The sequence below is a fragment of the Balaenoptera acutorostrata genome, chromosome 10 (assembly GCF_949987535.1).
Source record: "Balaenoptera acutorostrata chromosome 10, mBalAcu1.1, whole genome shotgun sequence".
NCBI classification, from domain to species: domain Eukaryota; kingdom Metazoa; phylum Chordata; class Mammalia; order Artiodactyla; family Balaenopteridae; genus Balaenoptera; species Balaenoptera acutorostrata.
In genome coordinates this window covers 11,875,470-11,899,794 of record NC_080073.1, presented here as the reverse complement: position 1 = coordinate 11,899,794, position 24,325 = coordinate 11,875,470, and the positions used below count along the sequence as shown (strand labels likewise).

At 42.8% G+C, this 24,325-nt stretch overlaps 1 protein-coding gene across 1 annotated transcript in view; it reads left to right on the top strand.

Annotated features, from left to right (window-relative positions):
* ITPR1 (inositol 1,4,5-trisphosphate receptor type 1) overlaps nucleotides 1-24,325 on the top strand; it is a 320,598-nt gene that overhangs the window by 187,149 nt on the left and 109,124 nt on the right. Inside the window, exons 36-42 of the mRNA XM_057554628.1 lie at nucleotides 2,241-2,361; nucleotides 4,620-4,804; nucleotides 8,715-8,863; nucleotides 9,815-9,926; nucleotides 14,169-14,201; nucleotides 22,237-22,272; nucleotides 23,481-23,531. Coding sequence (XP_057410611.1) covers nucleotides 2,241-2,361; nucleotides 4,620-4,804; nucleotides 8,715-8,863; nucleotides 9,815-9,926; nucleotides 14,169-14,201; nucleotides 22,237-22,272; nucleotides 23,481-23,531 — 687 coding nt within the window. The remainder of the gene's footprint in view (nucleotides 1-2,240; nucleotides 2,362-4,619; nucleotides 4,805-8,714; nucleotides 8,864-9,814; nucleotides 9,927-14,168; nucleotides 14,202-22,236; nucleotides 22,273-23,480; nucleotides 23,532-24,325) is intronic.

Below are 24,325 nucleotides of genomic sequence, written 5' to 3'. Positions count from 1 at the left end.
GAGAGCAGAGGAAGATTCAAGGGGTTATCTTACAGTCAGAATGGGATTCACGAGCAACGCAGGGCCTTAAGAACTAAGCAGGGAAGAATCTCAGGAAGAAGGTGATGGGCAGCCATGTTCATTAGCCCAAGAGGTCGCGTGAGCTGATGCCCCCAGGTTGTCCATTAAAATGGATAATTAGGAATCAGCTCCTCTGGCCGATCTATTCATCTTTTGTTTATTCAGAGGCCAGATGGGAATAGAGCAGATGCTCAATAAATATTGGTTCAATTGAATTCATTTAGTCGAAGGATTCGTTTTCTTTGAGTTAGGCCATTGAGTTCCCATCCCAACTCCACGCACCTTAGCCAGTAGGGTGGGTGATGATACCACTGCTTACTTCATGGGGTCAGGGGTTGGTCAGATGAGGTGTGTATAAAGCCCTCAGCACAGGGACAGGCAGGGAAGAAGTGTTCTCAGTAAACAGCTGCTCTCAGTGGACCCATTGGGCTCAGGAGCTCCGTATCAGGGCTTCTCAGCCAATTTCTCAGGCTCCCTGTGTGCCTGTTCTCTATTAGTAACACAGATGACTGTCTTGGTGGGCTGTGAGGTGCAGAACAGAAAGTACTCCCTCAAGAAAGTAATGAGATTCTGGTTTGTAGGTGAACTTAGTAGAAAGAGCACAGATTTTGGGCATCAGAGAGCCCTGAAGGTGACTCACTGCTTGGCCATCACTTTGTTCTCTTGGATGCTTTCTTTTAACCTTTCTGAGCTTTTGTTTTTCATTTGTGGTATTAAGGTAACTCCTCTGTCATAGGGTACTTACCAAGGCCCCAGTGAGCGCTTATGTGAAGTGTGTGGTACTTAATAAGTGAAAGTTATCTGAACGGTGTTTATAGAGGAGGTTCTGAATTTTTATTAACCTGTTTTATTTTTTAAAATTTTAATTGAAATATAGTTGATTTACAGTGTTGTGTTAGTTTCAGGTGTACAGCAAAGTGATTCAGTTCTACACACACACACACACACACACACGTATTCTTTTTTAAATTCTTTTCCGTTATAGGTTATTACAAGATACTGAGTATAGTTGCCTCTGCTATACAGTAGGTCCTTGTTGGTTATCTATTTTATATATAGTAGTGTGTATAGTTTATTCCCAAACTCCTAATTTATCCCTCCCCACTTTCCTCTTTGGTAACCGTAAGTTTGTTTCTATGTCTGTGAGTCTATTTCTGTTTTGTAAATAAGTTCATTTGTATCATTTTTTTAAGATTCCACATGTAAGTGATATCATATCCTGTTTTAATTTCTTACAGTAAATTTCCTTTCCCCTAGCACTTTTCAATTGTTTTTCTTTTATCTAAGAAACTTCTCTAGAGTTTTTTCTGTACTTTTTTTCTTTGCTGTATTAACTCCTCCTGTTTTTCGGAAGGGATCTGCACGTACTTTCTCCTAAAAATTAAAGACCAGTGGAGTAGCTTACCATACACAGTGACCTTTGCCTTGCAGGTCTAAAGCTGCTCTGATCCAGGTAGCTTTGGATGAAGGCCAAAATTATAATTTTCAAATGCACTCAGGAAGTCAGCGTCAAATTGATTAAGTTGTAGTTTGAGTTCTTTTATTTTAAAATGAGTACAAATTTATACCATCATAGAGAGGAATAAATCCTACTCTGTAGTTAACGTGCAAGTACTGATCTGTAGTAAATGAACACTTGTGAAGAGTAACCATCAGAACTAGCTTCTCCTCATGTCATTGAAGACACTGCCAGAAATAAAGAAGTAAGGAGCATTCTAGGTGAGATTCACTTACAAGTTTGTTTATGCTGATTAAAAATATAGGTTCTACTCATGGAATGTAACATCTGGAAACAACTTTGGGGGTTCATTGGCCTCAATCCCTGTATTTTATATATTGCACGAAGTTAAAGCTCAGAGAAGTGAAGTGATTTGCCTACAGTCACACAGCCAGTCGGTGACTAGACAAGAACACCTGTTTTCAGGCTGTGATATTCTGCTGCTCCTTCTGGTGGTCAGACTTAGCATCAAGTTTGTGCATTGCCTTAAAATGCTTCTGACTTTTTCTCCCTTGGCCAGGCCACTTCTGGAATCCAGCTCATCACTGGTCACCCCTTCCCACTCTTGCATAAGGGTCCATGAACCCGTGGTTCAAGGCAGTGTCTGTTTCTGACCAGTGTACCAATCGCTCACAAATAAAAGTCTTCACGTCGCCTTCCTCTTGGCTTCTCTTTCTCGCAGACTCGCCAGCCCGTCTTTGTGCAGCTGCTACAAGGTGTGTTCAGGGTATACCACTGCAACTGGCTCATGCCGAGCCAGAAGGCCTCGGTGGAGAGCTGCATTCGGGTGCTCTCTGATGTAGGTAAGACACCAACTCAGGTGGGATTTAACACGATGAAAATGCGTTGCCCAGTGGTAATAAAGGCCACCCTGGATGGAGCAGTGGCTATAGCTTCCGCACCCGGGAGGCTGCAGAGCCAGAACTGGAACTGAGATCTTCTTGATTCTTAAACCTCCCTTTCATCTTTCCAAGCCAGCACCTGCCAAAGTCCAGAGCCAGAAAGTCCCAAAGAAAGATAGTCTTTGAAAAACAAGATTCCACGGTTAAATGTTAGGCAACTCTTGGCAAGTCACAGAGCTCAAGTTTATTCAAGGCCCTGGGAAGCCCCTTGTTCAAGAAAGTAATTTGTTTAATCCGGTAAACATATTTGACCACATGGAAATTTTTTTTTCGTGCAAAGCACATGTCCAATCCTGTGGAACGCCCTTTCTCAGAAATGGTGCACTGCTCCCTTCTGCCTCTTGATGATAAATGCTTCTCCATCCCCTCCCCCCAACCTTGTATCACCTCTCATAGGCAGCTTTGAAAGGAAGTTACAACCATTACTGCTCCCTTCACCCTGATCTTGTCAGACTCTGTTACTTTGCCCTGTTCCACCCCCTCCCCATACATGCTATGCAAAGGGATAATCTTCCTGCCTAAATTGAGAAGGGTTGTCTGTCTCTAGTAGCTATTAAGATCTCTACAGACACCAGAAAAGACAAGTGGGGTTCTTAGCACTGTTGAGTAGCTGTCCAGTAAGTATAGATTGTGTTTACTAGGGCTCATTGCCCGATTTCAGTCATCCCTGCCTGATTTCCTTTACACTCATATGGCAGGTATTTGTGTCTTTTTATTATTTACATGGCACTATTTCACAGAAAGAGATTAGGCTTTTGAAAGTGTGTACGTTACAGATTATAGGTTCGTGGTGTGATATCTCTCAAATAGGGTTCTGTGATGGGCTCCCCAGATAGCCCTAAATTCTGCCCATGTATGATCCTGCAACTTAAGGTTGTTGGTTAAAACTTGGGCAGATCTCTGAGTTCCCTAGCCCAGTAATCATCAGAGAGAGGAAATGTTTTCATAGTCTTGGCCGTGATGAGAAAAGGCAAGGAGAGCTGGTATTTGTGAAACAGCAGAGCATGAAAACCGTACAACCCATTAACCCCAGCACTTTTTTGCTTCTACTGGTATGAAGCTTTGAAGACAGGGAATAGTTGTCTTATTTTTTCCATGTTGTTGGATTTCGCAGATGGAAAAAGGGATTGTTCGTCTAGTTATTTTCCTTTTTAAAATTTTTTTATTTTGCAATCATTTTAGATTTATAAGAAAGTTGCCAAGATAACACAAGAGTTCCCATATATCCCTCACCCAGTTTCCCCCGCTGTCAACATCTTACATTACCAGCTACGTTTGTCAGAACTAAGAAGCTGACATTGGCCTATTGCTATGAACTAAACTTCCAGGCTTGATTTGGTTTTCACCACTTTTTTCCACTATTGTCCTTTTTCTGCTCCAGGATTCAGTGTAGGCTACCACATTGCATTTAGTTGTCATGCCTCCCCAATCTCCTCTGGTCTGTGACAGTTTCTCAGACCTTCCTTATTTTCTATGACCTTGGCAATCTTGAGATGTCTTAGTCAGGTGTCTGTAGAATGTCCTCCATTGTCGGGTTTTTCTTTTTTTTTTTTTGCTCATCTGGTTACTTTTTTTTTTTTTTTAACATCTTTATTGGAGTATACCCCATTGTGGATTTGACTGATGTTTTTCTCATGATGCGACTGGAATTGTCCTTTTTTGAAGGAAGTAAAAAAAAAAAAATACAAGAGCCTATATGGAAAGATTAGCTTATGTCACTGTAAATATTATCTTTTGTACTATGTTTGGCTTAAAACAGCATTTTGTAGATTGTTGAAAGAATACCAAACTGGAGAATTTTTAGAAAAACAGTTTACTGGCCAAATGAGTTCCCTGTCTTGATAATTCTTAAAATGTATGAACACATCTGAGACCCTAAGAAGCTATTCATTGAGGAAGCCCCTTGAACTTTGACTTTGAGTTACCTAAACTGTATGACCTTGGAGCATTATAAATTCCCTCAGAGCTGCTGCCCCTCAGAATTCACATTGGAAAACCCGACCTAACAGGTTATGAAGTTCAGTTGAGCTACTCCGTATCCGCACTCATGTTACAGGCATGGAAACATCTGCCTGCTGGATGGTGGAGGGGGAGTTGTCTGTCTCTAAGGTGTCTCCCATCAAAGTTGTAGGCTCACGAGTCCCCTTTCTCCTGTACAGCCAAGAGCCGGGCCATTGCCATCCCCGTGGACCTGGACAGCCAGGTCAACAACCTCTTCCTCAAGTCCCACAACATCGTGCAGAAAACTGCCATGAACTGGCGGCTGACGGCCCGCAATGCAGCTCGCAGAGACTCTGTCCTGGCAGCTTCCAGAGACTACCGGAATATCATCGAGCGCTTGCAGGTAATGCCTGGTGCTGACAGAAGCGATCCTTCACCTGGCCTAAGACAGTTCCCCACACAGAAGTGCCTCCTTGAGCCAGAGAAAATCCAGGGTTGGCCACAGCGGGATGTCAGTATGGTGAGTGGACAGTCACATGCAATAATGTTTGTGGGGCTAGGAGTGCAGAGCTACTTGGGAGCAGAAAAGCTCCTGACAAAGTCATGGTCTTTAGAGGTTATTCATTGATTTACAGATCTCTTTATGAAGAAGTCCCTCCTCTCTTACTAGGAAGGGGTACATCAGTGTTAGAAGAGGATGCTTGGAATCAGGGCATAACAGCTCCTTTTTGTTCGTCACCTTGGGATTTTAGCCTCTTGAATCAGTAGGTAAACAAGTGTAATCATGACTTGAGAGAGGAGTTTTATATCAAAATGAGCCAAATGAAAATAAAAGTGTTATTAAATTCTAGCTAGAGTATACTCTTTTTTTTTCTTAGTACCTATGAAGAGATGTGCTCTCCCTTTGTTAAAAGGGAGAGTAGTGAGAATTAGATGATGTTAAACACTTAAACATACATCTTAATATTAACATCTTCCTTTGAACAAGCACCCCAGGTGATTTTCTCACAGGTGGTACATGGACCACAGTTGGAGAATCACAGATCCTTCAGATGAGCTCGGTGCAATGGTGCGGTCGTGAAGAGCGTGATCTCAGGCCAGTGCCTGGGTTCAAATCGTGGCTCTGCTGCTTAGAACTGCATAACCTTGGGAAAGTTACTTACCTTCTCCAGTTTCCTAACTTGTAGAATAGTATAATAGTAACACCTACGTCATGGGGTTGATATGAAGATTAAGAGAGTCAAGGTGTCCCGGTTATCTTTGCCTGCCTAACAAAGGACAACAGCGATTGTTTTATTCTCTTTTACTGTTGGAGGTTACTGGGCTCAGTGAGGTGTTTCTCGCTCAAGTCCATTCATGCAGTTGCAGTCAGATGGTGGTTGTGTTTGGACTCATCTTGAAATCTCTCTCACATGTTTGGCAGTTGATACTGATTGTCAGCTGGGACCTCAGCTGTCACCTAAAATATCTACACATTGTCTCCCCATGTGGTCTGGGCTTCCTCACAACATGGCAGCTGGGTCCCAAAATAAGTCTCTCTTGAGAGAGATAAGTAAAAGCTGTTTTGCCTTAATGACCTGGCTTCAGAAATCACATAGCACCCCTTCTGTCATATTCTCTTGGTCAAGGCAGTTACATGTGTCCATTTAGGTTCAAGTGGAGAGGACATGGACCACCATTTGATGGGAGGGATGTCAGTGACTCATTGTAAGAAGAGCGTGCAAGATAGTTTATACTGCGATGGCCATCTTTGGAAAATACAATACACATAAAGCACATAGAACAGAGCCTGGCATGTAGTGAGCACTTGATCAGTGAGCTGCTCTTATAATTATTATTACTATTATTATTGTTATGACTGTAATAATTATTATCATTTGGTGAAGTAAATGAATCTCTGAGGGTTACATCAGTTACCTAAAGACGAATGAGTTCACTGATTCATTCATCAACGCCACCCTAGGCACGGGGGATACAATGACCAAAACCAGAAGTAACCTTAACCTTCATAGACTCTCAAGTGCTGGAAGGGAGACAAACATTAATCAACTAATCACACAGATAAAAGTAAAATGGCAGGAGGGACAAACACTGCAGAGGAATGAGTAGTGCTACGAAAGGCACTGATGAGGAAGTTAATCTTGCCTGGAATTGGGGCTGGTGGTCAAGGAAGGCATTGCTGAGGAAGTAGCATTGGAACCAAGATCAGGAAACCGTAGGACTTACTTAAAGAATGGAGTAGAAGGGAAGGAAAGAGCATGTGTAAAGACCATTCTACAGGAGAGAATATGGTGCAAAGGCCAAAGGAAGGTCAGTGTGGCCAGAACCCATGGAGCTGGGGAGGTGGGCAGAGCTTCGCAGGTCAAGGGAAGAATTTCAGCCTTTTTGTGACAGAACCGCTTCTTAAACAAAGGTAATTTGGTTCCTCATGGAGTGCTTCCTGACCCCACTATATTTTAGAAAGAGGAAGGTTATTGTATTGTAGCCTCATAACTGTATGAACACACCGTATTTTCTCCTGCTCAAACTAAATAAATTATCTGTGGCTGCAGAAACATACCAGGGCTCTTCTTAGATTGATTATGCATACTCTTGGGGAATAGAATAAAATACATAAGTTTAGGTAGTGCTTGTTTTAAAGACTTGGCCAGTGGCTAAAGGGGTCCTCGTTATCTAATGAGTTATTGTCTGTCTGAGTCCCTGGAGTTACGAGATTGCCCAGAACAGCAAAAGTTGTCATAATGTGAGAACATTAAGTTGCAAACGACATGCTTATATAATTAACCCCCATTCAGACATCCCCCCTCACTTAACACTAGCATCTCCCTCTGCCCATTGCTTCTCCATCCTTGTCTGTTGGTCTTTCCCTGATTGCCGAATGTTATACATTTGACAATACAATGCAAATCAATTGCAATGTGAAGTTCAAACCTGGCAAAAGATGCAAGATTTCATGAACATGATGCTGAAGAACTCCTTCAATCTCAAGCAAATGCTGGAGGCAAGTAACATTTTGCCAGAGTTAGGACCAGTAACTACTGAAGAAGGGGAGATTGGGTGCTTTCTAAGAGGAAACTGTTAGGGAAACTGACAAAACCCTCAGAGAATTTTGCCAAAGCGACCCTCTTTGTGACAGCGGTGTGGAAGTCACTCTGAATTAAGGGATGTGGCAATGTACTCGTACAAACTTTTTGGGAAAATTGTCCCCCCGCCCGCCCCCGCAAGAAATAGTTTGATTCATTCATGCATTCTTTAATGCATCCTAAATATTATTGAGTGATTACAGATTTTGTTAAATCTAAGATTAAGTAAAATTGTATTGACAAGTTTTAATTTTAGTTTCTGTATAAAAGATCACCCAATTCTTTATGAATTTTCAGCCTATGAAATTTGGGTCCCCAATTGAGGTGAATGCAATTAAAGTGGCCCTTTCCATGCAAATCTCCTTGGTTAACGGATCCTTCTTATCTTATCCAGTACGCTGTGTTCTGCTCTTCTTAGCCAGCATGCCGATACCTTGGTTCTGAGTTAGCAAGCCAGACAGTGGACTTTAGCATCTTTTGAAGATAATTTCTCATCTGTTTTCTGCCATTTGCCTTTATATGGTGTTTGTTGTGTTGGTTTTGCTGCTCTTTCAACTTCTCTCTGTTTTCCTTTCCTACAGCTATGTGTTTTGCATTTGAAGACCATCATGCTATCAGGGTACATGTATTTAGCATGTTGATACAGCATGTTCATTCATTTGTGTTCTCATTTTTATATGACTTTTTATTATGTGAATAATTCATGCTCATTGGAAATAATTTGACAATACTGACAAGAACCGATATATAGAAGAAAACTACAATCACCCATAGTTCCGCCACCCAGGGAAGACCACTAATGATGTTTTAATAATGTTTGCTGCATATCCTTTAGACATTAACGTTGTTTATAAAAAGCGGATCATATAGTCCATACTATTGTTTGACCATTTTTTACACTCATATTGTAGACACCTTTCCATGTTGTCGAATGTACTTTTTGCATCATATTTTAAAGTACGTGGAATGATCCCTTAAGTAGCTTAAGGACCATCTCACAGGGTGGGTGGGAATGATGACTTGTTATCACTTTGTTTTCTGTGTCAGGGCCTAATGCTTCAGGTAACCGTTGGGCAATGTCTAATAATTTGAGGCAAATACCAGACGGTGCTAAGGTTAGTCTAACCCAGTCTCGTCTGTGGTCATGCTTTAGGTCAGAAATGAATGTTCTCACCCTCCTGCAGTCAGCTGCAGCCCAAGCTGCTCACCAAGGCTGTGCTTCCATTCCAGGACATCGTCTCTGCCCTGGAGGACCGCCTCAGGCCCCTGGTGCAGGCCGAGTTATCTGTGCTGGTGGACGTCCTCCACAGGCCTGAGCTGCTTTTCCCGGAGAACACAGATGCCAGAAGAAAGTGTGAAAGTGGTGGCTTCATTTGCAAGTAAGCAACCCCTTTCTCTGCGGTGCCCACGGGCAGAATCCCACTGACCAGACACAGCACTGGTTCCTGAAGAAGGAGGGGCTGGCCTGGTTTTTGACTTTGATGAGTACAAGGTCCCGTGCTAGGAATCTGTTCTGACCTTCCCAAAGTAAGTGTGTAGGTTCAGTCCTACTTACGGACACTTGTTTTGGTGAAAATTTCTCCTTTGAACGGCATGCCCGTGTGTTCATCTTCCATTCAACACGTGTGGATAGGGTGCCCACCATGAGCTGCCATACAGACTCAAAAAGCCATGGCCTTTGTGCCCTCAAAAAACTCACACCTACCAGGGCCTCACAATCTGTTCCTAACAGCTTTGTAGTTTGTTAGTTTGTGCCTTGGGGCAAAACCTAGAAGAAACGATCGGTTCCGTCACCAGAAATCTCCATCTGATTTTCACCCTAAGTTTGGTTGGTTGTTTAGCTTGAGCATGGGCTCTGCCTCTGAGTTTCTTATTTTTCTGGGCCCCTCAAAGAATAAGACTGGACCAAGAGAACAGTGTGTTTGCCCCAACCGTCATACTCCTGAGGTTTTTTTTACACCGCCGGCATATTGGAGCCGCATTACTGACAATCCTCAGTGGATAAATAGCTGCGCTTCCTAAACGAGCTGGTCTGAGGGAACCCCTGCCTCTGTTCTGCATTCCCTATCATCTCTCCACTATGTGTGGCAGACCCGTGGCCAGGGAGCCTGTTTGCTGTTACCGACCAGCAGGTGTCGCTATTGAGACACCAACGGGCTGTTCTTAGTGCAGGGAAGGCCCAGAAGCCTGTTGAACCTGGGAGCCCTTGGTAAATATTTGTTCATTAACTGACTAGTTCCAATAAGTTGATTGTCAAGTGTTCTTTGTTTTTTTTTTTTAATTTAAAGATCGTTTCAGGGATGTAATCCGTGGTTTTCCCCTCCATTCAGGTTAATAAAGCACACTAAACAGCTGCTAGAGGAGAATGAGGAGAAACTCTGCATTAAGGTCCTACAGACCCTCAGAGAAATGATGACCAAAGATAGAGGCTATGGAGAAAAGGTACTGCATTTTATTTTCATGTTAAAACTAGCTTTTGCTATTAAATTGAAGTGGAGTGTGAGCGGTTAGAAATCCACCTTAGTTCAGGCATATTGACTGAGGGGGTTAACTTTTTTTTTTTTTAAGCTATTTATCCTGCCGTGAAGGTAACTAAATCATATGACTGTCTCCTTAAAGTCATATATACTTAGTTGTCTCTTACAGGCTGCTTGCCATACAATCTATATTCAGAAAAACAGTAACAGCAAGATTTTCCATATGTTTAAATTCCCAATGAGAATGCAAATGCCTCTTGTGTATCAAGGTGTGTGTTCCTGAATTTTGGGTTCCAGCTAAGCATACCTGTGGGTCTACTTGCTTCTTTCTGGTGAGATGTTACACAATCCTTTCAGTGTATGAAGAAACTACCTCCAGTTCTAACTGGAATGAAGACGGACAAACATGTCACCTTTTCTAATTGAGATTGGGAAATGGACCATCCCTGGGACATGAGACTTCTTAGCAAATGCAGTGAGCAATGATATACAGAGAACAGCCCTCACACCCCCGATTTTGGTCCAAGTTGGGTAAAAAGAGCCCCATTGCTCTTCCTTTCTGCCCCCAGCAAAAAAGCATGGGCCTGAGTTTAAATCTCAACAGTCTTCATTTGAAGGTAATAATGTTCATTGTCTTCAAGCCACTTCTATCAGCATCTTCCTAGCATGTAAATGTGCTGATATCACTGACTTATCAAATACACAGTAACTCATTCATCTCTGTGAAGAAGGCTTGGTAATTAAATCACAGTCTTCCTTATCAAAAGGGAAGGTGACAACCAGATTTTTGCAAGTGTAAAAGTCTGTCGGAATCTTGCTTTCTAACCTAAGCTATATCTGTCATTAATATTAGAGCAATTTAATGTGTGAGGGTCTTTGGATAAGAAAAAATAAAACAGAAAGGTATGCAGTCCTTTTTGCAGTATACATTTCTCCACTGCCCCCAAACCCAAGGCTTTTAAACGTCACTCTAAATTTGTACAACGTATAAATTAAAACTTGAATAAATGTTGCTTAATTAGAAAATAAGTGTTTATAACTCAGGAGGAATTTTGTGTAGGAAACCTGCCAGAAAAGAGTTTATAAATATAAAAGCAAAGAACACTGGTACAAGTGGGAAGTAATGAGAGGACCAGTCTGTACAACACCTGTGTAGACAACTAGGTAGGTCTTGCACTAAAAAAAGGGGGGTGGGGGTGGGCAGTAATAGAGAATACACTTATCAAATAAGTAAGTAATAACCATTTATTCCACAAGATGTTTATTTTTCTTAAGGTGAGATTTCAGAAATGTTTAAAAAATATGACTCTAGTTATAGAAATTGACTCTCCATAATAAGATAAAATCCACCAAAGGGACCTTAACCAGCTGTGAATATATTAGCATCTTTGGTGCAGAGAACTTGCTTTTAAAACGTGGAGACCACAATTTTCTCTTCTTGAGAATATCTGTTTCTTTCTATACCCAAGGTACTTCAGGTAAACTTTCTGTCTCAGCTCCAGTGAATTTTGCAAATTGTGATTATACTTGTATGTCTCGTAAGTTTTCTTTTTATAACATGGAAAGTAGAAGTACTAGGAGTTGGTCGACTGTCTGCTGCTGGACAGAAAAGTACCCCGGGGTCTTTGGGGCCGTGTAGAGGTGTGCTTCCCTGTTCCCTTTCACTACCCAGTAGTGCCAACAGGGAGAACACCGTCACGGCCCCCGGGAGACAGCAGACCTGAGATGTTGTACCCCTGCCTGTGAGAAAGCTCATGGAGAGTGACAGAGCCAGGGCTTCAAGAGGGCAGTAGATGGAGGTCACTCTCAAAGAGTTATCAGAGTTGAGAAGAGGTCCTTAGGCTGTAGCTCAAATCCCTTTTCAACTGGTGAAGAAATTAGTCATACCCTAGCAGATAGAGGCTTGGAGGCAGGATGACATTTCTTTCCAGTCTGATTGGAGCTGTCATCCCCCTTGTTGAAAGTGAAAGTACTATAAGCAAGTATGGGAAATGCTCTGCAACCAAGGAAGGCATTCTGGAAACCCGTGCTAGTCAGCAGCTCCCAACCGACAGCACGTGTGTGCCAAGCTTCTGGCCCCCAGCTCTGACTGCTGAAAAACACTCCTTAACCATTCACTTTAAAAGGGGGTGGAGGTTGTTAAACAATTTCTCTTTCTTCCAGTTTGGTTGTTGGTATCCACTTTGTCAAGTTTCACTGAGGCTTTTGGAAAATGCCTTTGGTGGTTTATTGGCTGCCCCTGTTTGACTAAAGAAGCGTGACATATGGGACAGGCTGACTCTTTCAAGGGTGGAAGGAACCCAGAGCCAAAGAAATAACCTTTCTTAGGCAAACCCGTGGGCGTTAGTCGATAAAATAAATGAGGTGTGCTTTGGACTGGGTGCTTGGGACACAAGGGCAAGTGTGAATGCCATTTCTGTCTTCTTGGCCCAATTTTTCTATTAGTTGCTTCTTAAGTGGAACTTGTCCCATGACTAACACCCTCCTGGGATGTCCAGGGCTGTTCTTCTCCCTGCCCTCCCCTGAGTCTTCATGGTCATGGATCTGGTCCACTGGGCTCTGGCATCACCTGTGGTTTGTGTCAGGCCCTAGGAGTCGGATCTGTGAGAAGCCAGTGGTCAGTCCACTTGTCTTGGTCCATTGCCTAAGATGTGCCCATCCAAGAACTATGACATATGATGGAAAGGTAAGGGCTGGACAAAGAAGATGGTCACAAAATTTAATCATGATCATTTAGGAATTAAAGGAATCATCTTTTACTATTGTGTCTCTAAAATGCAAAGGGCCAGCAATATATACCAAAGAGTGGTAAATATAAAATAAAGGGATATTTAAAAGGATCACCAAAATAACGATGGAATACATTTTTGTGTGATTCGTGTGTTTTTCTATCCAATGTATTCATAGTTAATAAACTTTAAAATCAGGACTTTGCAACCATTCTGTGTGTGCAATGCCTACTAAACTCTGCTTTTAATCTACAGATTAAACCATTAAAAAAAATAACCTCCTGTGGCTAAATATCTCTAAAATTTAACCTGAATCTCTGTATAACTCGTAGAACATCTTTAAGCTCTTAGAGCCTGCTTGAAAAGAAAGCATAATTATTTTATATATTGGCTACTCTGTTATCTACTGTAGGATTTTTATTAAGCTACTTTTTAGTCACAGGGATTTGGAAAGAAATTCAGAGGCCGACAATTAATGTGAAAGTGTATCTCAGTTTATTTAAAGTCCATTTTTTTCTTCTGAATAACAGTAGCTGTTATACTACTAGAGAGTTTTTGACCTTAAGTAATGTCAGGGTTTTCATTTCATACGAACTGTCAGTCCCCTGTTAATTACCACTGCTCCTTTTCTCTAGGTGAAAAAACTATTAACATTTCCAGCTACCAGTGTTTCTAATAGGAGTTTAAATTTGCAAAATGTACTAAATATTAATGAAACATAATATTTAGTACATTTTGAGGATCACGCATCTATCATTAAACAAGCGTAATTGTGATTAATGCTTTTGTTTTTTCTTGAACTTGGTGCTAATAAATCATTTACTTGTTACTACTGTCACTTGGGTAGGCACTAATCACCTTGGGGGAAATCTGTTCTCTTTAATCATCAACAGTATCTGGATTCAGAGCTTCTGGGCTTGGGATATGTTGGTCTTACTACTTAAATTGAAGTTGGATCTGATTTAGCCCAGTAATAGTTTGGACCGAAGACTCCCCCCTCCCCCACCGAATGGGAAGATGAGTCCAAAGAAAGAATTTTGTCCTAAGCTGAGTTGCTCAGAGTTTAGCCTTTGGCTCTACTCCTTGCCATCCTCTTCTGAAAGGACATGGTTCTTGATCGAGGAACTTGCCCTTGCCCACAGCTCAGTTCAAGGGTTCTCTCTACAGGAGAGTGCAAAGGTGCTGTCCTGGGCTCTTGCTTAAGTGACCTGCGAGGTTTGATACCTGGCATGTGAGCAAAGGGTGGCAGCACCCTGCCCGTTCTGTTCCGTAGCAGAACATTGCAGAGCAGATGTCAGGGTGAGGTGCGGTGGTGTCCTGAACGCCTGCACCTCTTAAGATGGTCACATTCTAAAGATACTTCAACCTGAGTCAGTGATAAGAATACAATGACAAAGTTTCTAACACTTAGCTCGCTTGTATTTCCTTTTCTAACACTTCCTTCTTTTTCTCCCCCCTCCCCTTTTTTTCTTTTCCAGCTGATTTCCATTGATGAATTGGATAATGCAGAGGTCCTAATTTCTTTTTTTTTTTTTAAGTGTCCCATGGTGATGTTTCCATGACCCTCTTCCAGTGAACTCTGTGATCTGTCCCCTAGTCTCTGCAGCGTCTAGTATCTGACTTTGTGTAGTGTTGCCTCTGGGAGTGAGTCAAGTCCTTTGTGTTTGTGTTAGCATTTCCCATGAGTTTGTTTGCCATTTGTCTTTGGAGATCCCATCTGAGTCTAGATAAAGATTTTCTAAGCTGTGATAAGATTTCAATCCTTCACTGTCTAGAATCTCAACTGAATTTGTGGTTGACACTGGCTGTTAACATATCTCTGAAACTGAGTGTTGATATTACCATGAGGAGCTTTTCTGTCCATATGTGAAGCACCCATGCAAAAAGCAATAACTACATTGGTATAGTTTGGAAGTAGTCTAAGAAAAACCAAACCACTGCTCTCTTGGCCTACATGTTGGAAGTGTTAAGTGTGAGGAGTCATATAAAATTTTGTCAAAGTGCAGTGCAAATTCCACAGCCCTAGTTGAGACTTTCCAGCTGCTGGCTTGTGGTGGGATTAGGAATGTACAATATCCCTGGCTTCTCTTCTAGGAAAACCAACTAGAGATCAAGAAATTGAAATGTCATCTGATGGTTTCTATACTTATGTATCAAATTAGTTTCATTTACCCAGAATGACCCTGGAGACTGATGAGTGGCCATTCTGTTTGGGATTTGAGGGTGTCTTAAATATTTTCTCTCCTATGAATATTTTTCAACATTTCTTGCCATATCTGTAGGATGTGATACATGTTTGGTAAATGATAATAGAAAGGATTAATGAGGGGAATTAATGTATATAATTGAGGGAATTTAGTTGCTTAGTAAATTGAAGCAGACTGGAAAAAAATTTTATCTGACTTTTAAAAATTAATTTTCTGGTCTGCTTCTTTAGGTATCTGTTCATTCTTTTGGTAGAACGATTAATACCTTATTTTGGTGGGATAGAGCTACCAAATAGAATATGAGGCCTGCTCTAATATCTACCACCATAATTTCAGAAATACTAAGAGATGGTTCAGATGTACCTAAGGAGAGTTTGAATCACAGACTTAAAACTGAAAGCGACACGAGTGGTTATGAATTTGGTCCAGTCCCCTCAGGAATGGAGCTCAGAGAGGTTAAGTGAGTGGTCTTAGCTCACACAGCTAGATAGCGGCTAAAGCAGAACTAGTACTGCTGGCTCAGCTGCTGGCCTGGAGCGCTTACTGTTCAGCCATGGTAGATTCTGTAAGTGCAGACTTTTCCTTAAATCGGTCAGCGTGAACAGGTGAGGAGGCTGTGCTTCTCTGGGATGAATAGAGGGTGAGAAAAACAAAAGGTTGTACAAGGGTTTAACTACTTTAACTACGGTGATTTTTGCTACTTCCTGTTTGGTCTTCTGTCTTCCGGGTTATTTGTATGCCAGCAAAACGTCTAATGCTGAATTTTCATGTTGGCGCCCTTTGACACTCTTGTTTCTCCCTAGAGTTGTAAATGCCTCTCTCATTTGAATTTTTCCTCTGAAATATTGAGGTTGAGTTTCTATTTGCTTAAAGACAAATTAAGCCAGGAAAGGAAAACCTTCCCTAATCGGAGTCTGCAGTGTTATTAATATACTGTTTTGCACCATAGTAATCATTTGATGTGTTTGCTTGCTCAAGATAGAACTTGGGTCTCCTGGCTGGGAGTTTATTGCTCGCTTATGGAAAGATTCCACAGTTGGAGCAGGTGTGTTTATAATTATACACTAGGAAATAGAATACTGTCTGTTTATAAAAGAAGAATGTTCTGGCAGCCACTTGGATTCTTTGAAAATTCCCTGAGGAAGCAACTGTGGATCCCCTCTCCGTTGTTATCCCTGGCAGCCCTCAGAGCCCTGGAGCACCAACACAGGCCCTCGGGCTGTCGGCTCTGGCCCTCTAAGCAGAGATGCCTGATCGGCCTTTATTATCCATGGCTGTTCTGGAAACAGCCGCAGCTCCTGAGGTTTCTCTCCCACCAAGCCTTTTGTCCACGTGTGCGGGTGAAAACCAGCAGCCCACAGCTGGAGTTCTGCAGAAACTCCATTAAGAAACTTAATGAGAGTTCACGCTGGCCCGTGGTACGGGCAAGGCCTCCCACCTAAATTGCAAACCAGCACTTCAACCTTGAAACGTGCTGGGGAATAGCCCCTGAGCAGGGTACGGCATATCTGGAGAGCCATGGCCCCTAGGTTGGGGAAGGACCACCACTCTTCAGTGATAAAGGCCTGTTGAGCATCGTGAGAGAGGAGATGTGCAGTGAACGGCTTGGCAAAAAAGCACAGCATCGTCCGAGTCTCTGTCTGTGCTCTGAGAAAAGAGGGTGAAGTGAGGACAGAATCAGAGTCCCTGCAAGAAAAGTGCATGGTGGGAGCCTTCCCAGCTGTCTTCTGGAGTAAAATTTCATTTGAAACCAGGAGAAGGAGGGTTTTCTTTCTTTTCTTTATTATTATTATTATTATCAGTTTTTGCAAATAGGCAGGGTCTCCATCCTTACCCCCTGATTTTACCTTTTCCTTAGGGGGCAGGGGGAGGACAGATGAGGGGAGAAGGGTGGGGAGCTGCTTCCATTAGTGTCCATGCAGCTTATTCTTCAGTTTGTATCTTGACGAATTGTTACCTATAGACACACACAAATCAAGATGGGGACTGTTTCTGTCAGCCCAGAAAGTTCCCTCATCTCCCCATTCTTGGCTTTAAACAGACACTGATTGCTGCTTGAGACATTTGTTCATATGACTAATACCTGTGCCTGTTCCATCCCAGGCGCATTGACTAGGGGAGTTGGGTCCAAATAGGCACAGTGTCTGCCCTTCTGGAGTTCACGGTTCTGTGGAGGTGACAGACAGTAATCCAAATTTATGTTAAATGACAGCCATCAACCATGAGAAATATAGGAAGGTGAAGTACTTGGGGTCATGAGACCGTGTAACTTAGGGACTTGTACCTGAGCAGGGAGGTCAGGTAGCAGCTTAGGAGGTCAGGTCACACCGTGAGGACCCCTGGCAGGTGAGCGTGTTTGTCGCTTTCCTAAACTGTAAATTTCTGGACTAAACAAAGGGATGATTTTGATGCAGCACTCAAACTTCAGGCCGAGGCGGTGGGCAGAACAGTAACCTACCTCATTTTCACGTGTGCGTCTTTGGAAAGCAGGGCGTGTTTAGAAAGTGTGTGCTGTAGCTCAGTGGACATGCTGCATTTCTTCCTATTGGAGATATGATCCCCATTTGATCACTCTCGCTTGGAACCCTGACCTCTCCAGAGCCACTAGCGGCAGCTGGCAACTTCAGCTCCTTGCACTGCAACAAAAAAGCAAGTGGGATTGGTGTTCCCACTTGTTAGGGTGGCGGCAGCCTGCCTGTATCTGCCTATATATTGAGTTCTCTCAGCTTCTGCCACCGAGAGCTGCTTCTGCAAGCAAAGGAGGCCACTGCCAGTAAAATTCAGGGGGGAGAAAACAGAGAAGACAAACCCAAGAATTATTCAATTTCACCTTCAGGGGGCGTTCTCATGACATCCAACCCAGGGTGGAGGTGTCCTACTTTTTTACATTGCTGTGAACTGCTGGGTTGGGCACCTGCCAACATTCAGGCGGCAGTTACATAAGAGCTTCTTTTTTTCCTGGAATTTAGGCTCACTGCTGATGTGTGACCTTCAGCAGTAATTGCCAATAAATGCAGCGGGGCTGTTTACTGTTAGACACTGGCAGCCATAGAGCAAGTGAGCTCAAGTCGGAGCATACAGAAGCTATTGCAGAATCTGGGGAAGTTTTTTTTCTTTCTCTTTTTTTCTTTGTTTTTAAAATGCTGAGATGATTCCATAATGACGGAAGTTGTATAATTCAGTCAAGTCAGAATGTGGTTTTTAAAAATGAATTTTACTTTTGGGTTCCGGTGAACTTGTTCTATAAGATCCAGGTGAAACGTCATCGTTAGAACTAGATAATGTTTCTTTCTTACTTTGTTTCTAGAAACAAATGCCATTAGTAAACGGCATTGTGTTAGCAAATGTGAAGATTTAAAATTGCCCTTGCTGAAATGTTAGGTAACTTCTATTTTAGCTCAATTTTCTTTCGAGCATTCTGTTCTCTTAATGTGGGTTTTCAAAGGCTCATGAAGGCCAGGACCCAGCAAACATATTTGCAAGGCCATTCGCTGTTTGTTTATTTTTTCCCTCCTCTGAGATGGAGTGGGTGAAAGGAACTGAAGGCTGATTCAGGGGATTGGAGATGGTAAATTCTCTTTGCTGTGCTGATAATTAGACCTATAGTACAGTCTCATTTCTTGAACTGTATTCAACCTCTGCTAGGGGTGGTCCATGGAAGGAGACATCTTATTTCAGAGGAAAAATTCTAGAAGCCCAGGGGAGAAGGATTCATGTTGATGGCAGCAGGAAACAGGGTGTTTTAAGTGGCTGTGCTCTGTGTTGGCCTGTAATAGGCACACATGAAACGAATGTGTATATATGTATGTATATACAGTATGTATGTATGTGAGGACATGCCATTGTACACACACCACAAATAGGAACCCTCAGAAGTCTGTGGGTTTCTTTTAAGAATGGCAAAGTATAATCTCCTTCATCTGTAGTAGAAATCCATCCCCGGATAAAATGTTAGGTACATTATGTATAGAAAGCGAGTGTTTCAGCATCTTATCTGCACGAATCTAGTTACTACTCAGGTGCCGTAGTTACGATGACCTGATTCGTGGCCTCATCTGGGAAGGACACTTGGGATTCTGTGACTTGAGGTTCATTTTGAATTTCTGTTTCAAAGCCAGTCATTTGAAATCTTTTTCCTGTGAAGTTTGACTTTGCTGGCCTTGTCTAAAAGCACTGAGAAGACATAAGATCCGAGAGGAAATATGCAGAGGCAACAGAGGGCAATAGTTGGTTTCCAAGTTCAAAACCAGGCAGCATAGGATCACTGCCAGTCACCTGTTCCTTTGGGGAGACTTCACCTTGACTGGAGGTGTCAGCATCTGATTATAGTGGCCGATCCTGGGATGAGGTGGTGGAAGACAAGACCTGGGAAATGCAGAAATACTCATTTTCTCAGAATAGTCTCCCTTACTATGTGGTCACTGAGAATGACCTTTCATGTAAAAAAAAAAAAAAAAAAGTTACTTTGATAATAAAAATATGTTGAGAAAATCAGTTCATTCATTTACCAAAATTATCTTTTGCTTTGGATAATATATATTGTATTTATGTAGCTGTTATCTGATTTGAACATATATAGCTTATTAATATGCTTATCTTTTTCAAAAGTGTGGCTTACTGCCATAAAAGAGCCTATCCTCCCGGAAATACAGGTGAAATCCTCATAGGAAGAAGCGCTGGTAAAGGCCATTGGTTATTTTACCAAATTATATGCCAGGCTTGGTTTGGCCTTTTCCATGCCTGAAATCATTTTATGTCCTATTGTGTTGTATTATTTAGAGAACTTGCCTGTTAGGTATTACGAAATGAAGTTTACTGAAAATATACCAAGCATTACTTAATGTTTTAGCTGGAAAGGAATCCTAAATAATAAACTCCAGTCTCCTTGAACTACAGGTCAGGAAGTGGAAGCCCAGAGAGGTTCAGTGACTGGCCGAGGGTCACACAGAGCGCCAGAGCCTGCATGAGCCACGGTCGCATGATACCTTTCCACTGCTGTCAGTTTTTCCATTCTGTTTCCTGAATGGATAGCGTTAAAAAATTGTCCTTCTGTTTAAATAGTGATTCCTGAAGCAGCAAAAAATTTTCTGTTGTCTCAAAAGTCTTTCTGAAATGTTCTAGGGGAAAAGGTCATTAACTGTAATTTTTGTTTTAAAAATTAAACGAAAACTAACATGACAGCAGTTGAGGGAGGCAATAGAGTGTCAGTACAATCATAAAACGTATCAGAAACGACTGATCTCTGAGTGTGTAAGAAATAGCTATATACTACCCATGAACGTTCCGAAAGAATTCAAGATGCTTCTTTGGACAAAGAGATCTCAGACAAGAGAATTTTAAAAAGACACGCTACTTCCTTCCATTCCATCTTCTTCTTTTTCTTTAACTTTTATTTTGATGGGCAAGGGAGTAAGAGGATAGCTCTGTAGGTTCCTACAGTCAATGCCTGCCTATAATTCTTTGGTTCTGATCATACAGAATCAGTATAAAGGCTATGTTGGTGAAATGTGGCCAAAGCAAATTGTAAAAGATAGTACTTTTTCCCATCTGTATCTCTGACTGCTCTAAAATGCATGGGAAGTTGCTTTAATTCTACTTTTTCTTATGTGTCCTTTTTGCACTAAGAGTAGATGGCACAAGTGTTTGCACAGTTTTAATTCTTTAGCCTAAAGCATACAGGATGTAAGGATAGAGTTAAAGTGCGTTCTTGGATCGTGATATTATTTATATTATCTGGAAAATACGTACGCCTGAGCTCTGGTTTTATTTTCCTTGCCACACTCAAGTCCTCGTTACCACTCTGTGCTTCCCGACCCCAACAGGAAGCGAAGCACATCGGAGGGAAATTTTCTCCCTGAGGCTAGTGGAGCTGCACTCAGGTCTGAAAGCTCTTCTGTCCGGAATCGAGTGAGCAACCCCCCACCTATGCCTCCTTGTCCTTCTTAAATTAGTTTAATCTTTGTACTTAAAGAGAGCCCCTGTATCTTTACCTCATTTTACCTGTTAGCAAATAGAAAAAAAAAAAGAAATCATTAGGTTACATAATAACAGTCTTATATGAAGAGCATTTTTTTCTATCTTGGGGATCAAACCATGAAAAGGGGTATCAAGCGTTGAGCTGGGTTGAGACCCCGCCAGATTTCACAGCTTCCAGCCTCCCCACCTCGTGCTTGCAGCACCTGCGCTGGCTCACACCTGACAGTCACACTTTGGCCTCCCAAGAGGTGTGCTGTGTCGCTGGAGCCCCGCCGAAGGAGGCCAAGGTCACTCAGTTGCAGCGTGAGCCTTGGCTTTGTTCCATGGCCCCAGACCGCACCTTGAACCAGCCAGCCGTGCCCGGTGCGTGACTTTGGTCTGGGGAAGCCCAGGGTGCGGTCTGGCGGTTACATCTGATGTCAGTCCTTCCTCCAAGCATGTGCCCTTTGGTGGACAGATTCGTGGTGCTGCCGCCACGTGGAACTGTGGACTTTTTAGCCACCACGTGCACCCTCGCAATTGCCTTTCCTTTTCCTCGGGGCCATCATCTTGTCTCTCAGATATGGGTTGGGTGTAATGAAATTGAGGGGGAGTCAGAGGAGTGGGGTGTCTACATGGTATGGCGGGGTGGCGCCGGGGACCCCAGGCCCTGGAGCCCTGAGGGAAGTACGTGGAGGGGCGAGTGGCCAGCCAAGTAACCCTGCAGCCAGGAGCCTTCCTGTCTCCTCCCAGAGCTGCTGGAGGAGAGAGGCTTTTTCAGTCCCTGAGCTAGAGCCTCGGGTCTTACCCTCTGATTCAGGGCCGGGATTTGGGGAAAGGAGAGACCCAGGAGGACGCACCTGCCCACGGAAGAAGCTTGTCACGGGCGAGTGGTGGTACAGACTTCGCAAGGGCTTCGGGCCTCCAGGGAAGGGGCTGCACCTGAGGTCCCTGTTGCCATTACCCACACAATTCTCCCCTCCGTGAGCCTCCGTGGGGATACGCTGTATCACTTTTCCTCTCTGTGGATGAACAAAACATAGACGTGCAGTAGTTCTTCCTTTGACATCGTTTTTGTTTTTTTTTTTTAAGGCGTGCTTCCTACTTGATCAGTGGTAGACTTTTTTCTTTCCTTAATTTAAATCTGTTTTCCCATCTCAGGCCAGTTGTCTCTCCCAACATGAGCACATTCAGTTCAGTTCAAAAGGGAGGGTGTCTCCTGCCCTCAGTGGCTGAAGCCCCTTTCAGTGGGTGTGGCACCTCTGTCACCTCATCGTTGATCTTGCCCTCCATGTTTCGTCCTTGAGTGTTGGTCTCTGGACTTCTTCGTGGCCCATGAGATGCACGTGCTGTAACTAACATGCTTCGTTTTACTCCCAACTAGCTGCCCCAAGCTCCGGATTCTGAGAACTCCACCGAGGTGTGTGCTGCTCACCTGTATTTGCAGCGCCAGCAAATATGGGTGCTTGTCAGTGTTCCTGGTTGAGTGCGTGAGTTGTTCTGGGGAAGTGTCTGTCCCGCTGGTAGGTGCAGGAGGGAAGTCTCTTGTCTGGCTGGGACCTGATCATTGCTGTAATCGGGTGGCTCTTGGTGTAGGAGGAAACTTCTTAGTTGCTGGAGCTTAAACCACAGGGTCTTGCAGGTGAGGGCACGTGACTCTCCAAAGGTTTTCATACAAAACCGTTCATCTCTGTCTTGAAATGTTCAGTTGAGAAATGCTGGAACGTCCAGGCCTTTCTGCTGTTACACAAAATAGAACTCTGGGTTCTGTGCAGAGATGAAGTGAATTTGAAGTTTTGGATATTCATGTATAGTTTTGGTGAAGCTACTGATAAAGTTGTAGTTTCACAGTACACTGTTTCTGTTCTTCCTGTCGCTAACTCAGCTTGCTAAATGAGGGACTAGAATTAATTAAGACATCTAAAGTTACAGAGAAGCTTTTTGGGGAGGCATATTTCCAAGGATCAAAATTTACTTTCAGAAACAGTTATAGAATCACAGGAGTCAAAGCTAAAATGAAGTGTAGTTTATCTGAAAGGAGATCTTAGAAATGAAACAGATTATCAAATAGCTGAGTTCCAGTGGGGATGCTTAGTAATGATCATTCTCTAATATTCTAATCAGAGCTCTTCAGCATCAGTAGCCTTGATTAGAATGCCGTGTGCTGGTGGCCTGGGGAGAGCTGAGGTCTCATGTATGTGTCTGTTTGGAAGTGTATGCATTGATGTCCTCACGCATGTGCTGTGCAGTAATGCATGTGTGAGTCATATAAGGACCTGCCCGGTTGAGTCTTGCATTATAACCCCTTTTGGGTTCATGTAAATGTACCTAACATTGAAGTTCCTTTTCATAATCTGTGCAAAAAATAATATTGGCCAAAACTATTAGTCATGTGCCTGTTCATTTTAAACGGTGCCCGAGGGTCGGGGATGGGCGAGTTGTTAAGCAGTATCCAAAGTAATGGAGCATTGGTATCTGTCTGGGGAAAGCCACGCACAGGCCTGTGTTCCTTCTGTGTCAGTCTTCGCTATGTACGCATGCTCCGTGTATTTTATTTGTGGCTGATCCTGGAGATGGGAGTGTCTCCCTAGTGTTGTACGTACTTAAATGGAATTTCTGCCTGCTTAGCAGGAGCTTGAACTGAGTCCACCCCTGAGGCAACTGGAGGACCATAAAAGGGTACGTAGTCCTGGGTGTTGGGAGCTAATGACCACAACACTGTCCACAGCCACAGGCTGTGACCCAAAGACGGATGGTGGTGCTTGCTGTTGTCATTGGTGTAGCATCGATTGGCACAGGACCAATCACAGCCACTTACAGAAATGAAACTGACTGGTGACTCTACCTGTAAACTACCTGTTCACGCACTACACCCAGCCGGTCCCCGAGTAACGACCAAATCAGCTTTCCACATCCTGTCTTCTTCTCCTGGAGTGGCTTTTTCCTTAAGTGTAGCCTTAAAAACAAATTTTTTTTTTTTTCCTGTAAGTAACGGATGATCATCATGGGTAAAGTATACTAAACAAAAACAGTATGATGGAAAAAATGTTCACAGTTACACTACCTAGCTATAAAAGCTGCTATTGATTTAATATTTTCTTCTGCCCCCCTTTTTGCACACGTAAGAATGTGTGGCAACACACACAGATACACTTTCATTGTCACTGAGGTTCTTCCAAGTGTATAACTTTTCTTCCCTGCTTTTGTCCTTTAATATATCTAAGCATTTTCTTTGATAGTCTTTGAAAGTTAACAACTGGCTAAAGTTCCACAAATTAACGAGTACTTTGTAATGTTTTCCTTTGATGAGGAAATGAACAAGTGTGTACATATGTGTATAGATTCATAAAAGGGGAATTTCTAGGCCAACGGGTAGATTCTTTCTTAAGGTGCTGGTTATGCATTGCTAAACCATTTCCTAGAAGGCTACATACATCGTTAGCATGCTGACCACTGATTGCATGTTACCCATT